At 34.8% G+C, this 14,426-nt stretch overlaps 2 protein-coding genes across 2 annotated transcripts; both read left to right on the forward strand.

Moving 5' to 3' along the window:
- Positions 1-2,748: 2,748 nt before the first annotated feature.
- LOC148771495 (putative enoyl-CoA hydratase 2, mitochondrial) lies at positions 2,749-6,191 on the forward strand. The gene is made up of 8 exons (XM_088815393.1): positions 2,749-3,013; positions 3,711-3,880; positions 4,519-4,593; positions 4,729-4,819; positions 4,915-4,966; positions 5,347-5,450; positions 5,599-5,675; positions 5,817-6,191. Exons 1-8 carry the CDS (start codon positions 2,845-2,847, stop codon positions 5,991-5,993), a joined length of 915 nt encoding a protein of 304 aa, XP_088671519.1. The 5' UTR covers positions 2,749-2,844; the 3' UTR covers positions 5,994-6,191.
- A 1,260-nt stretch (positions 6,192-7,451) lies between these two features.
- On the forward strand, positions 7,452-8,762 carry LOC105951018 (F-box/kelch-repeat protein At3g23880). Its single transcript, XM_012974411.2, has one exon. The coding sequence runs from the start codon at positions 7,503-7,505 to the stop codon at positions 8,625-8,627; it is 1,125 nt and encodes a 374-aa protein (XP_012829865.2). The 5' UTR covers positions 7,452-7,502; the 3' UTR covers positions 8,628-8,762.
- The last annotated feature ends 5,664 nt before the right edge of the window (positions 8,763-14,426 follow it).

Raw genomic sequence — 14,426 nt, forward strand, 5'->3', positions numbered from 1 at the left:
TCACCATACATGACGGGCACACAAAATCACAAACTCACAAACTCAATACCACACGATAATTGCAATGCGAAAATCAAAAGGATAGTGATATCAAATCCAGCATTAAATAACAAAGACTACAGGCTTTGCCAAACTTCATACGAAACGTGGAAATGTGAGTAGTAGGCCCAATAGATCCGGTTGCAAGAAAAAAACAAATTTAACCGGCACATAAACAAAAAACCCGTCGTGCTCTCTCTCTCTCTCGCTCTCTTTTTCTTTTCCTTAAATAATGCCTAATGCAAGACAAGAAGTAAACATGAAAAATAAACATGAGTGAAAAGACATATGTGAATAGGATACTGCATGGACAAACAAAACATATGGGATTTATCTTCACATTCACGATAAGCGCAATCCCCAAAAATCCGACTGCCGATGCAACCAATAAACTTAATAATCCCAAGTCAAACACAAAGATGCTCTTATTAGGTAGCGTACACACACGTCTAATGGTAGCTTTTTTCCATGAAAGTCATTTTAAAAACTAAAGGCCTAATCGGCAATTAAAAAACCACTTAGGGTGCATTTGGATGGAGGGATTTGGGAGAGGGATTTCAAATCCATAATAACAAATCCCTCGGACTTGTTTGGATTGAGGGATTTGGAGATGGATTTCAAATTCCCACCCCTCCTTTTTAGTTGATTTTTGAGCAATAATGATGGATTTCAAATGACTCCAAAATTGGAGTCATTTCAAATCCATTCCCCAAATCAAATCCCTCCCCAAATCCCTCCATCCAAATGGACCTTAGTGAAATCATTTTGATAATAGGGACTATTAGTGAGAACCCCCTCTAACATTATTTTAATAAGGATGGGTCCAGCTCCTTTTCCTTTATTAGTGAGAAACCCATTATTTTTATATTCTCAAATTTACCCTCCCACTATTCACTACTTATTATCCACTAGTTTGACATTTTTTTTATTTTTTTTTAATTTTAATTTTCGATTTTTTTTTATTTCTTCTTTAAAAAATATTTTTTTTTTAAAAAATACTTTTTTTTTTTTAATTTTTTTAATTTTTTTAATATTTTTCTTTAAATATTCATTTTCTATATTCATTTAGTTTTCAGTTAAAACAACTATATGCCAATAAAACGACTATTATTAAAATAATTAGTATTAAAACAATAATACATCAGTTTCACAATATATTAAGTTAATTATATATTATATTATTTCCATTGTAAGATTAACTAATTATTTAATCAAAACATCTCCAAAACAACTATTTGTTAAAATCAACTATTTATTCAAACAATAATATTGTTGTGCAAAAACAACTATATTGCTATACGAAAACAACTATATTGAGGGTCCATTTGGATGGAGGGATTTGAGGAGGGATTTGATTTGGGGAATGGATTTGAAATGACTCCAATTTTGGAGTCATTTGAAATCCATCACTATTGCTCCAAATTCAACTAAAAAGGAGGGGTGGGGATTTGAAATCCATCTCCAAATCCCTCAATCCAAACAAGTCCGAGGGATTTGTTATTATGGATTTGAAATCCCTCCCCCAAATCCCTCCATCCAAATGCACCCTGAATCAACTACAAATTATTGAAATCCACAAAAGCAAAAGCCAAAAAACACACCAAAATTCCAACAAAAACGACTATTATTGAAACCAACTACAACCGTAACGAATTAAAACAACTATAAAATTCGAAAACAACTATAATTTATCTAAATCAACTATAAAATAAAAAATGTCAATTTAGGAGAAATTATAATCAACTATAGTTGAATCCAGATCCTCAACATTACAGTCGCATATCCATCGAGAAAGGGCTATATCTTCACCGATCATGGGTTGAATCCGAAAGTTGTGAGGGTGATTTGTTCCATCGCCGCCGTCTCAACCACTCCCTAACTTCTACATGCCAATCACTCTCAGGTGAAGAAAGGACGCAAATCACTTGCGTCAACCGCCAATTACCACTCTGCCACATCAGATCGCCGCTACGGTTGCCTAAAATGGTTTAAGAGAAAATTAATATAAAAAATCAACTACACTCCACAATATATCGAAAATCAACTACAAACCACATTTTTATCGAAAATCATGAATACAGATCTGAACCGAATCTGAAAATTTGATCTAAAATTGGCTACATATAGGATGAATTAACAGCTTTGCTCCGATGAGTTCTCGAAACATAAGTTGTAGGTGTTTTTTATTACCGGTTTCATCATCGGCCTGAATGAATCGGCAAGAGCCGCGACTCGAGGCAATCGGAGAGATATTGTTGCCTATTGAATGACGGCTTCTGGTATTTGGAGAGACTAAAAAAGAGTATAGGATTAACGAGGGCACCGTCGGGCGATGATGACGACGGTGGACGGAGGGCATCGACGGCGGTGGTGGACGGAGGGCAGCGACGGCGGTGGTGGACTGAGGGCAGCGACGGCGGTGGTGGACTGAGGGTGGCGGTGGGCATATGAGATCTGGTTTGGAGTTGGAGATAGAAACGAGAGAGAGATAGTGGCTGCTGGAGAGAAAAGGGAGATGAAGAAGAGAAATAGGGTTTGGTGATTTTATATAATAATTAAGGGTAATATAGACACACCACTTAAAATTTTAATTTAAGTTAAATTAAAATATAAAATAAGGGGGTTTTCACTAATATGTAAAATGAGGTTATATCCATTCTAATATAGTCAAATGTATTGGGGGTTTTTCACTAATTATCCCTGGATAATAATCGAAAAATTAATAATATAGAAATCCGACTCTGCCCTTTGATCAAATCAGATTATCTTCTTAAAAAAAAAAATCCCCAATTCGTAACCCAGAAAATGAAATTGAAAATGGTAGCCGTTGCCTCCATAGCCAATTCGTTGAAGAATCTAAAGCTTCAAAACACAACTCCACATTTGTTCAGATTTCAGAGCATTCGAACCCTCCTTCTGCAGTCAGCAGCTTCCGAGTCTGTTAAATTGCACCAACTCACCGATTCCGATTCTGGTAATTGTTTACACTTTCTGCTGCGCTATGATTTCGTGATTTTTTCCGGAACTATTTCATCATTTTTATCGTTTAATTTATTGTTCTAGATTCGTCGGCTGTTTTGAATTGAGTCTTCATGAAATTGTGAAGTGAAACATAAACATTAATATTTAATCAAATGGCCTACCCGAAGAACTTAGTTTGAGCTTACTTTCCGATTTATCGGAGTTGAATTATTTTTTTGCTTGTAATTAATTAGTCACTGGCGATCAGCTTTCTGTGCAATGAGTTTATCTGTAATCGCTTCGTTTCCTCGTTATAAATTGCAATTCCTTAGCTGATCATTCGGAGTTTTAACCAATCGGCCATATATTCGAAGAATATTCGTACTAGGATGAATTTTTAAATTGAATTTTAAGCAATTGATCGATAGTTATACTTCAATGTAACCAACTCTTTTGTGTTGGATACTGAAAATTCCACTAACGCTAACTAGCTTAAATAGAAGTTGCGTAAAGTCAATGAAGATACAGACGTTTGTGTGTGTGTGTGTGTGTGTGTGTGTGTGTGTGTGTGTGTGTGTGTGTGTGTGTGTGTGTGTGTGTGTGTGTGTGTGTGTGTGTGTGTAATATAGGTTTTTATTTTCGGGTTTCTTTTGGAATTTCTTGCCTTAAGATATTGTTTTGCTACCATTTGAAATATGTTTTACGTATAGGAATTTTGGAGGTTACTTTGGAGCGGCCTGAAACGAAAAATGCTATTGGAAAGGATATGCTGAGGGGATTGCAGCATACATTTGAAGCTGTTTATAAAGACCATACGGCAAAAGTGTTGATGATCAACAGCTTAGTCCCCAGAGTGTTCTGCGCAGGTGCCGATTTGAAGGTAAAACATTCCTACAATTGTGGGCCCATGCCCTTTGTATCGTGAATTTTACAAGATAGGAATATAGTTAATCCCGGAGATTTAATCTTAGTCCTGAGATGCATGTTAAGGCCCCGTTTGGTTGGGAAGATTAGCCATGATTAACTAAATAATGGGACTTTGTTTGATGTTTGGTATCCCTAATAATTTGCCGGGTCGACCCGCAAATATTATGTTATCATGCCTTATCTTGCCTTTTAGGCATGTTTTTTATTGGATCTTCCAAGATCCAATACTACAATTGGGTTTCATTAGATTATTTAATTTTATCTTGGCAGCCAAACGAGGCCTAATAGTTTTGTTGTGCCAAAAGCGAACATTCTTTAAGTTTTATAGATTAAAACCTGTGAGAAATTCAAATTGAATCTGCGAATATTTCGTTTCATGTTGTCTCACGAAGTTCACTTATGTTTCTTATTAAGGCATTATCAGATAAATGTAACTTATATTTATATGCAGTTGCCCTTCTAAATATTCAAGATAAAAATATTTTTTTAATGGAGCTTTCTGCATTAATTTCCGTAATATATATCAGATGTCAATTTCAGAGTTATTATAAACTTGCCCGGTGACGCATCTTTTGGAATAATGACTTGTAGGAAAGGATAACAATGAACCCGTCTGAAGTTCAGAGTTTTGTGAACTCGCTACGCTCCACATTTTCCTATTTGGAGGTTTATACTTATCCTTATCGACATTTTATCCTTAAGAGTGAAACTTGTTTCCTCTATGCTTAGATTACTTTGGATTCTCTCTTCATTATCTATTTATTACTACTTCAAATTAAGAAAATAATTTACGATGTTCAGGACCTTCATATCCCTACAATAGCTGTCATCGAAGGCGCGGCACTGGGTGGTGGTCTTGAAATGGCGTTATCGTGTGATCTTCGGATATGTGGTCAGTAAATATCTTTGTGCCAAAAGATATAGTGATCTTTACTCTGCTGCCATGTCGTGTTCCTTTGCTTTATACTTTCAAGATGAATGGCACAGGGGAAGATGCTGTGCTCGGACTACCAGAAACGGGCCTTGCTATTATTCCTGGGTATGTTATATATATATATATATATATATATATATATATATACAGTTTGCATCCCTCAAGTTTGCACAGATTTCACATTTGGTCCCTCGTGTTTCAACAATTTAACAGTTTTGGTCCTTTCGGTCAATTTACTGTTAGTCCGTCAATTCAGGAAGTTTTGGCACACGCTTGTTTCCGTTAGTTTTAACGGAAAATTGACAGAATGGACTAAAAATGTTGAATTTTTGAAACATGAGGGACCAAATGTGTTTTTTTGTGAACATGAGGGACCAAATGTGAAATCAGTGCAAATTTGAGCGATTAAAACTGTATTTTTCCCTATATATATATACATATATATGTATATGCATTAACTAATTTGTGAAGAAATGCATGTACAGTGCTGGGGGAACGCAAAGGCTACCGAGATTAGTGGGAAAATCAACAGCAAAGGAACTTATATTTACGGGTAGAAAGATTGGTAGTAAGGATGCTTTATCCATGGGTATGTCTAATTGGAGTTTTTGAATTCTTTTTTTATTTTTATTTTTCATATATATATATCTTCAAATGTGAAATCTCGTATGAGTGGTTTCGAAATTGTTTTAGCATGCCGCTGGTTTATGCATGCTGAAGATAGGTTTCTTTTACAGGACTTGTTAATTACTGTGTGCCAGCTGGCGAGGCTCGCGCGAAAGCTCTTCAAATCGCGAGGGATATAAATCAGAAGGTAAATGGTCAACTGCATAAATACATTCTTTCATGCATATGTTTTAACGTAAATTAATGTGATATAGCCTAGTTTTTGCTATTTATATGCATGTTGTTTATTCTCCCTTTGTTACGCATGTAATCGATTTTCTTATTAAAGGGACCTTTGGCAATACGTATGGCGAAACGAGCCATTGATCGAGGGTTGGAGGTAGATATGGCATCAGCTTTAGAATTGGAAGAAGACTGCTACGCGCAGGTCTTGCATACAAAGGACCGCTTGGAAGGTTTGGAAGCATTTGCCGAAAAGCGAAAGCCTAACTATACAGGCGAATAATTCAATCGAAGTTTTGGGTATATACGAAAATACCCAATTCAATCGAAGAAAACGCCTAATTACCAGTGACTCCAACATTTCAGGACATGCTCAATTCAATCGAAGAAATCCACCTGGAACATCAATCTCAACATTCGTAGTTGTTCTTCGGATCCGAAAATTAAATAAATACATGGTACCCGCTTTCATTGTTTGTTCTACACTTTCTAATGCTCTTCCAAATACCACTAAGGAAATTGTTTATATTCTCTAAATTTCCAAGTTACATGAAATATTTATTTATCTACTCAAAAAGAAAATTAACATATACATATAACAAGAAAAACAATAAGGATGTATACTCTAACCGGGTGAATTTTGCATTTGAATTTTGAGAAAAATGGTAGTGTGAATGAGTTGGGAATTGGGATCATTTTAATTGATTTTGATTTGTGTTTGGTCTTCTACAAAAAGAAATGACGAAAAGCACTTCACCCCCTATAAATTTTTCATTTTCGCATTTCGCCCCTAAAATTCAAAAAAGAGATATTCCTCTGAAACAGTATTTTGGTTGCGTTTGCCCCATAAGACAATTTTTTAAGGGCATTGTGCAACAAAAACGGAGTCAAATTATAGAAATTTCATTTATAATCAATAATGCTATTAAGAAAGTCGATTCATTTTTAATCAATAGTGCTATTAAGAAAGTCGATACCCTTATTCCCATTATTCCTCTGATTGCGACATTGGCTAAAACTAAATTTTGTAACATACTAGGGCATCCCATTAGAAAGTCGGTTTGTGATGATTTATTAGATTTTAATATTATTGATCGATTTGGGCGTATATGCATAAATCTCTCTCATTATTATAGCGATCCTCAAAAAAAAAAAAAAAAAAGAGTTTATATCGAATAAAGTATATACTTCGACTTTCTTGTGCTAGAACTTTAGCTCGGAAACACAACAGTACTGTAAGTACTTTTTTGAAAAATTTAGGCTTAGAATTCTTGGAAGAATTTCTTATGTCGGAAGAAGACGTTCTTTTTTTTTTTGACTTTCCCCAAAGCTTCTACTTCGTGGGGAGTATATAGAAGTCGGATTTGGTTTACATTTTAAAGGGACAACGTGCAAAAAATAGTGTTTTTAAGGGGCAAGATGCAACATAAATAACATTTAAAGGGGCAACAAGCAACAAAAATACTCATTCCCGATGAATAGTCCATCGAAGTTTTGCTATCGGGAGAGCGTGCAACAAGAACAACATTTTGAAGGGGTACATTAACTTTTTAAAAACGTTAGGGGGTAAAGTGAAAATAATAGAAATTATAGGGGGTGATGTACAATTTTCCCAAATAGGAAATTAGATAATAACAAAGAAGAAAAGAAGAAATTTGTGTTTGGGATTTCCTAATAAAAACCATAGTCTGGATTCCTCATACTGACACAACAACCTCAAACCCTAGTCTGGTGCCTTTCCTCATACGGCCGAACTCATAAACCGCCGCCGCCACCGCCGCCACCGCCGCAAATGGAGACCGTCAAGGCTGGAAAAACCACCGATCATCTTCCCAAAGAAATCATGGAAGAAATCTTGTGCAGACTCCCGGTAAAAACTCTGTCGAGATTCAAGTGTGTTTCCCCATCATGGCGTTCATTGATCTCAAGCAAACAATTCATCAAAACCCATCTCCAACGCTCGAAAAAGATCGAATCTTTCGCCGACCAAAGAATCATCTTAGCCTGTAAAGGCAAACTAAAGGCATGTTCTCTGTCCTCCTTGTTGACCGAATCGGTCACTCGTGTCGATTCTTTCGATTTCTTTCCGATGAATAGTTCGAATGATATAGTTATCGTCGGTTCATGCAACGGTTTGATCTGCGTTCTGGTCGACAAATGTCGGTTTTTCTTGTTGAATCCTTCGACACGAGAGTCCAAGGAATTGCCCGACTTCTTTACCGGAGCGATGTTCCCGAAGGATCTCGGTTCTATTAGTGCATACGGATTTGGATTCGACGAGAGCACTGGCGATTACAAGATTTGCGCCGTTTGTTATAGTATGTTAGTGTTTGGTTTGAACGTCACTTTTCCGAGAACCGTAAGAGTGTATAGCTTAAAGGCCGATTCTTGGGGAGTTAGTAGTTTGTGCTATAAATGCGACACATGTTTGCATGGTGCAGCCAAGTTTATGAGTGGGAAGTTTCACTGGATAAGCGATTTTTTAACGGATCCGAAATGGGAAGTTGTTTGTTTCGATTTGAAGAGTGAGACTTTCGAAACCGTGAAACAACCTAGTTGTATGGAGGGTTATAAACATCCGAGCTTGGGAGTTCTCGAAGGATGTCTTTGTGTGTTTTCCAACTATTCTCCGACTGATATTATCGACGTCTCGATTTGGAATGAGTATGGGGTCGAAGATTCTTGGGCTAAATACGTCACTATTCCTTACCAATCCTTTACTAATTACGTAGCCCCGTTGTTTGTTTTGCCAACTGGCGAGGTTCTGTTTACATGCGGATCGGAATTTTTTATTTACAATAAGAGAGATAATTGCGTCAGGCGACAACACACCGTTGACTTTGACCGTGACCGTGATCGTGATCGTGAAGCGGAGGTCTACACAGAAAGTTTAGTCTCACTTGTACTTGAGGATTGATGGTGGTGAATATGGGAGGCAAACTTTAATGGTATGATTTGATTAAAAAAAAAACAAGAGTAGCATGAAAAAGGAGTATATGTAATATGATTAAATGATAGTTGTTTAAATTTCTTGGATTTTTCTTTTTCAAAATTCAAATTGTGTTACGAATTGAGAAAGTAGGTGACATGCATGATTCGAACCTTAGTCTTTTACTCCAACAGTAGATGTTAGGTACCAACTCGTCGTAATCGGATAATACTAAGATGGTATGTAGTGTTGGCTTTTAAAGTAGTTTTTGTTATAAGTATATTATCATATTGCTTTGGTATGAAGTTTTTTTTTTTCGGGAATTTATTGGAGTATGATTTCTTGATTTAATGATGATTTATGCAAAATTGTTTCCTCTTAGACATCATATATCAATAAGTTAATGTTTAGCAACATTAGTCATATTAAGTAATTATTTTCTCTTTGATTAGTTTGATAATTTTTTTTTTGTCGTTTCAAGTTAAAAACCCTATTTTAGCCTAATTTTCCCCAATTCATTATATCTCCTTTCATTTTTTGCCTCTTTCTTCTTCTTCCTCCTACTCCTCCTCTTATTTCCAAGCAAAATCCAAACACAGTTAAGAAAAAAAAATTACAAATGAAAAGAAGAAAGGAAGAAAGTTGTCTACTTAAACGTTAAGAAAATCCAATTTAAATCCCAAGACCATCATTCAATTACAACAACAATTAGACTCCGACAGTAACTCCGTGATCAGGTGAACCAATTTCAATATTAAGATTATCCAAGAATAATAAAAAACGATGGATTCATTGGTGCTTCAACAATTTTCGATTCTTTCGAACAATCCACTTTCCGCTGAACAATTATGCCAACTTGTCCGTTGGTAAAATCTAATCCACGCAAACACGAACCTTATTTGTACGACTAAATATGGTAAACTAATCCCGAATCATTCCCGCGTGAAAGATTCACATTGCCCAAACTAATAGCAGACACATCATCATAATTGTGCTTGGATTTTTGATTTTTTCAACTGGGTAATATCAGAATTGAGAAGAGAAAATGGGCAAAATTTGGGAAATTATACACGCATCGGGGACGTTGGCTAGAAGAGGAAAGAAATAAGGAAGAAGATTGTTGGAAGAGGAAAGGAGATAATGAATTAGGGAAAATTAGGCTAATATATATCTATATATATATATATATATATATATATATATATATATATATATATATATATATATATATATATATATATATATTAGACTTGAAAAGAAAAAAAAAAAAAAACCCTCTAAATCGCATGTGCAACACGCATGTGTCCAATTCTAGTCATTTTGGCCTGAAAATGGGCAACGTAACACAACTTATTGAATTTCAGTGGGATCGAAATTTTTTTTTTGTGGAGGTTGTAATCCGCAAAAACGGAAAAAAAATTAGGCAATTTAATGCTATTTACCCTAATAAGAAAAAAAATCATATGTGCATACTTTAAAGAACCAGAAGATTCTTTTACCCATGAATGTGTGTGCATTGCATGCTCACAAGGGAAATTGTTTATGAGACCATCTCCAATGAAATTGGTAGCGATGTCCAACATTTTTACAAAGAATTCACGGGGATATTTGTGGCTCTATAGTTCCACCTTGTGGACCATTTCGCTATTTTATGGTTCTATTGGATGCATCATCTAGATGGTCACATATAAGTCTATTGTTACACGTACTGGTGCTTTTGCTAGATTTCTTACTAAAATTATAAGATGGGGTTTTTGTGCATAAGTCTATGACCAACCATCTTTATTACTCTAGGTTCATGGGTTATATTTCTTTGACCAATAAGCCCATTGTTTTAATATGTATTATAATTAAAGGAAAAAATAATGTATATGACAAAATTACCCCCAACCCTTTACACCCAATTCTTAATTGTAACCCCAATCTAATCGATTTTGAGCACAAAATCCAATTTTGAATTTTTTTTCTAAACTTTTTTTTTTTTTTCCTGAAATTATGTTTTTGCCGCCGGTTTCTGGCGTTGATTTTTTTTAGTGATTTTTTTATCCATTTTTTTACTCCGGCCGCTAAACATTGATCGTAATCGTACTGTCATTACCAGTAATTATACTGTCACTCGTAGTACATTAACGTAATTGTACTGTCTTTGATAGTATATTAACGTAATTGTACTGTCGTTGATAGTACATTTATGTAATTGTACAGTCGTTGACAGTACAATTGGGCCTTTTTTTTTTAGAATATTTCGGATTTTTTTTTTGAAAATTGGGGTGTTTTTTGGATTGATTTCATAAATACAATAAAGCATCATTTGAAATGACGCTCTTTAAGGACCGTTGGATTGTGTTTGGATCAATGGCCAGCTTTCCACTTTTGTCCTCTTAATCTAACGGTCCGGGATCGATCAGGACGATCGGACGACCCTTAAAAGGCATCGTTCAAAGCGACGCCCTTTGACCTGCCACACAGGATTACAGCGGCATTCATAGTGATGCCTTTTAACAACCGTCGGATTGTGTTTATATTAACAGCTGGATTTAAGCTGAGGTTTTTTTATTTTTACTTAATTCTTTTTATTGTTAAATTGTATTCATTAGTTGAACTTTAATTTTAAATTAATTATATATTGTATTTTAAAATTTTTCCTTCATTTATTTATGCAATTTATTTTATAATTCACTATAAAATAATACAAAGTTAATTAATTATACCCTAACAAAATAATTAAGAAATAAAGAACTATTTTATCAATTATATTACTTTTTTGTGAAATGAAGAACTTTTTTGCATAAATTATATATAAAGAATTATTTTGATAATTATATTATCTTTTTTTCAAATGAAGAACTTTTTTATATAAGTTATAAATAAAGAACTATTTTTTCAATTATATATATATATATATATATATATATATATATATATATATATATATATATATATATATATATATATATATATATATATATATATATATATATATATATATATATATATATATATATATATATATATATATTTTAAATTTATATCTTATTAAATAAAAATAAAATGCCTAATTAGTAGGAAATATTTTGTTTCCAAATCCTTTAGTTTATCGAATTTTTTTTATTGAATAACTAAAATACTACAAAGTTTTAATAATTAACCAACATAAACTACAATAATAATATCCCAATGACGGTGACCTCCAGTGTCACATCTCGGGGGTCTTCTAGGCCTGTGCGGTCTACCAACTTATTCATCCTCATCATTTTCATTATCACTCGAAGAATCTGCGGATTGAGAATAAGGAATAGGTGTTATCTGACGATCTACCAGTCGTGATGTAGACGGAAACTTATGCGTATACCCCAAATGAGCTGGGTCTTCCGAATTCATATTTCGATTATAGTACGGGTATGGGGTGTACGGATCTGCATCAACGGGATTATAATTATACTCACAGTTGTAGATAGTATTAAAAATAAAATCAAAGGTACTAAACATACCGGATGGATGTCTGTTTGATCTAGGATCTGGATAATTATCGAACGCCGGATAATATGGACGAGAAGAAGTTTCTGCCTCACCATCGTGCATCTGAGTCTGTGACTGTGGCATTTGAGACAGTGGTATCTGAGTTTGAGTCTGAGTATAAGACATCTCAGATTGAGGCATATCTGAAGGTCCGTGTCAAGACTCCAAGACATTAAGACATGTTCTGAGAGTCGGTAGATACGAACGATAGCCATCCCGTGGCGTATCTCCGTCATCAACAGAAACAATCAACGATCGAAGACGTTGAATTTGAAATAAGTAATAGGAAATATTTTATTTTTACAAGACATACATTAATAAAAATTATATAACAAACAAAATTTTATAATAAATAAATTTGAATACGTACCACTGTATCCATTGAAATCTGACCTTCAACCTGAAATCCTGTACGATCAGATGGGGTAATCGGTGATATGAAACGACGCGTGTGCAGTTCATACTACTCAAAATAACCCTCTTCTATAGTAGGACCGTCACTGGCATATGGATAATCAATAATATAATTGACTCTATTATTCCAAGCTGTAACAAAAGAAACATTTGTAAGACTCCAATCTCAGTTGGTAGCACGTGTACGGTTAGCATTGACGCGCATCCGGAAATCTGCCTCGGTATTTTTAGGAGGTTCAGGTATGGGTTGTACCATCCCGAACTGGCGTACTACTCTGTCTGGTCGATGCATCTCCACAATTGCGTAGCATATCAGGGGGACTCTCGATACCCATATATCAGAGCAGAAGATCGTCGAATCACCAGCTACAGCCTGATACGCCGGATCATCCAGATCATATGGCGTCCATATAAACTGATCTCGGAGCATCTGATCCAATATCATCCTAAAAATACGAAGAACATTTGCACCAGTCTCAATGAAGCTGACATGGTTGGTCCACCTGTGATATATTATTATATATTAAACTAAAGATAAGGGTTAAATACAAAAACACTCTAGTACTAGGAACTTTGTAACATATACCACGTACTACACATAAATACAAAAACCCCCTCACATTACATTTTCTTCCAAAATATGACTATAATACTCTTACCGAAGCATATACATATAATAATATTACAAACATCTTTATACTCATATTATTGTTGAGAATTTGAACTATCGAAAGACATTTAAGAAAAAAATGAAGAAATTCAAGATGATAAAAATCAAAGGTTTTATTTAGAAAATTAAAAAAAAAATTCTAAGTAATTAAATTTTTTGAAGAAAAAAATAAAAATATCAAAATTCGAGCAGGTAAAATTGACCAAAAATGTTAAAAAATATAGTGGAATATGACTCAAACAAACCCTTATATTTATAGGCACAAAAAAAAGCACAAATTACCGTGCACCGTAAAAAATAATGCAAAAATAATTTAACATAAATTTTGAAACCATTACCGTGCACCGTAAGGTGGTAGGGGAAACTCATATCCCGCATACTTATGTATTGTGCCCCATTTTCCTAGAGTAGGTATGGGCCTCGATGGAGGAATCCTCATCCATGCCCATATATGTTAAACAGAACAACAATAAAAAATTCTTATAATATGAACTGCAAATTAAATGTGTTAATGAAATAAATTATATAAATAATTCACATGTTACCTGTAATAATTGAAGTGGACCACTGATTTCTTTTGCAGATATCTTCGATGTTTTGCATAATTCGTGGTAGAGGACTGCTAGAGTACAACTACCCCAACGAGAGTACCTTTACTGCTATGATAAAATTTTGACCACATACCCGGCGGAACATCAATGGAATCGGCTGGGATTTCAGGAAATGACATGGAGTAGGACGAATGTGGATCATAAAACTGAGTAGGAGGTTCTGCAAATGATGGAATGTTGACATGAACATGGGGAGTTGATGGAATTTCTGCCTGCGATATTGTTTGTACAACGTCATCAACGACTTTGATATTCTCATCATTGTTCTCTTCACCATTCTCATCACCGTCTCCACGGTCGAAGGGCTCAGAGTCACTTCGAACATTTGGCCCATGTGCTCCGAAAGGATCCTCGTCATCATTATTATCACAATGACGAGTTCCATTAGGAAGATCAAAATTTTCATGAGCATTTCTCATGCCACTTGATTCCCCTATATATACCTCATGATTTTGATAAGAATGTCTCGATGGCCCCGCTTCAAAGCACATATTAGAAAACCCTTGTGTAACCGCAACTAACTCATGATTTGTTTGCATAAAGGAATTGTACGTTCCATTCAAATCAAAATGT

The sequence above is a fragment of the Erythranthe guttata genome, chromosome 3, assembly GCF_056151865.1.
Source record: "Erythranthe guttata isolate IM_541 chromosome 3, IM_541, whole genome shotgun sequence".
NCBI lineage: Eukaryota > Viridiplantae > Streptophyta > Magnoliopsida > Lamiales > Phrymaceae > Erythranthe > Erythranthe guttata.

What these genes read in the sequence shown, in the direction of transcription:
- LOC148771495 (XM_088815393.1), top strand. Translation starts at nt 2,845, where the DNA reads ATGAAATTGAAAATGGTAGCCGTTGCCTCCATAGCCAATTCGTTGAAG. An exon ending in GTGTGATCTTCGGATATGTG is followed by an intron (nt 4,820 to 4,914) that starts GTCAGTAAATAT and finishes TGAATGGCACAG; the next exon opens with GGGAAGATGCTGTGCTCGGA. An exon ending in GGCCTTGCTATTATTCCTGG is followed by an intron (nt 4,967 to 5,346) that starts GTATGTTATATA and finishes ATGCATGTACAG; the next exon opens with TGCTGGGGGAACGCAAAGGC.
- LOC105951018 (XM_012974411.2), top strand. Translation starts at nt 7,503, where the DNA reads ATGGAGACCGTCAAGGCTGGAAAAACCACCGATCATCTTCCCAAAGAA.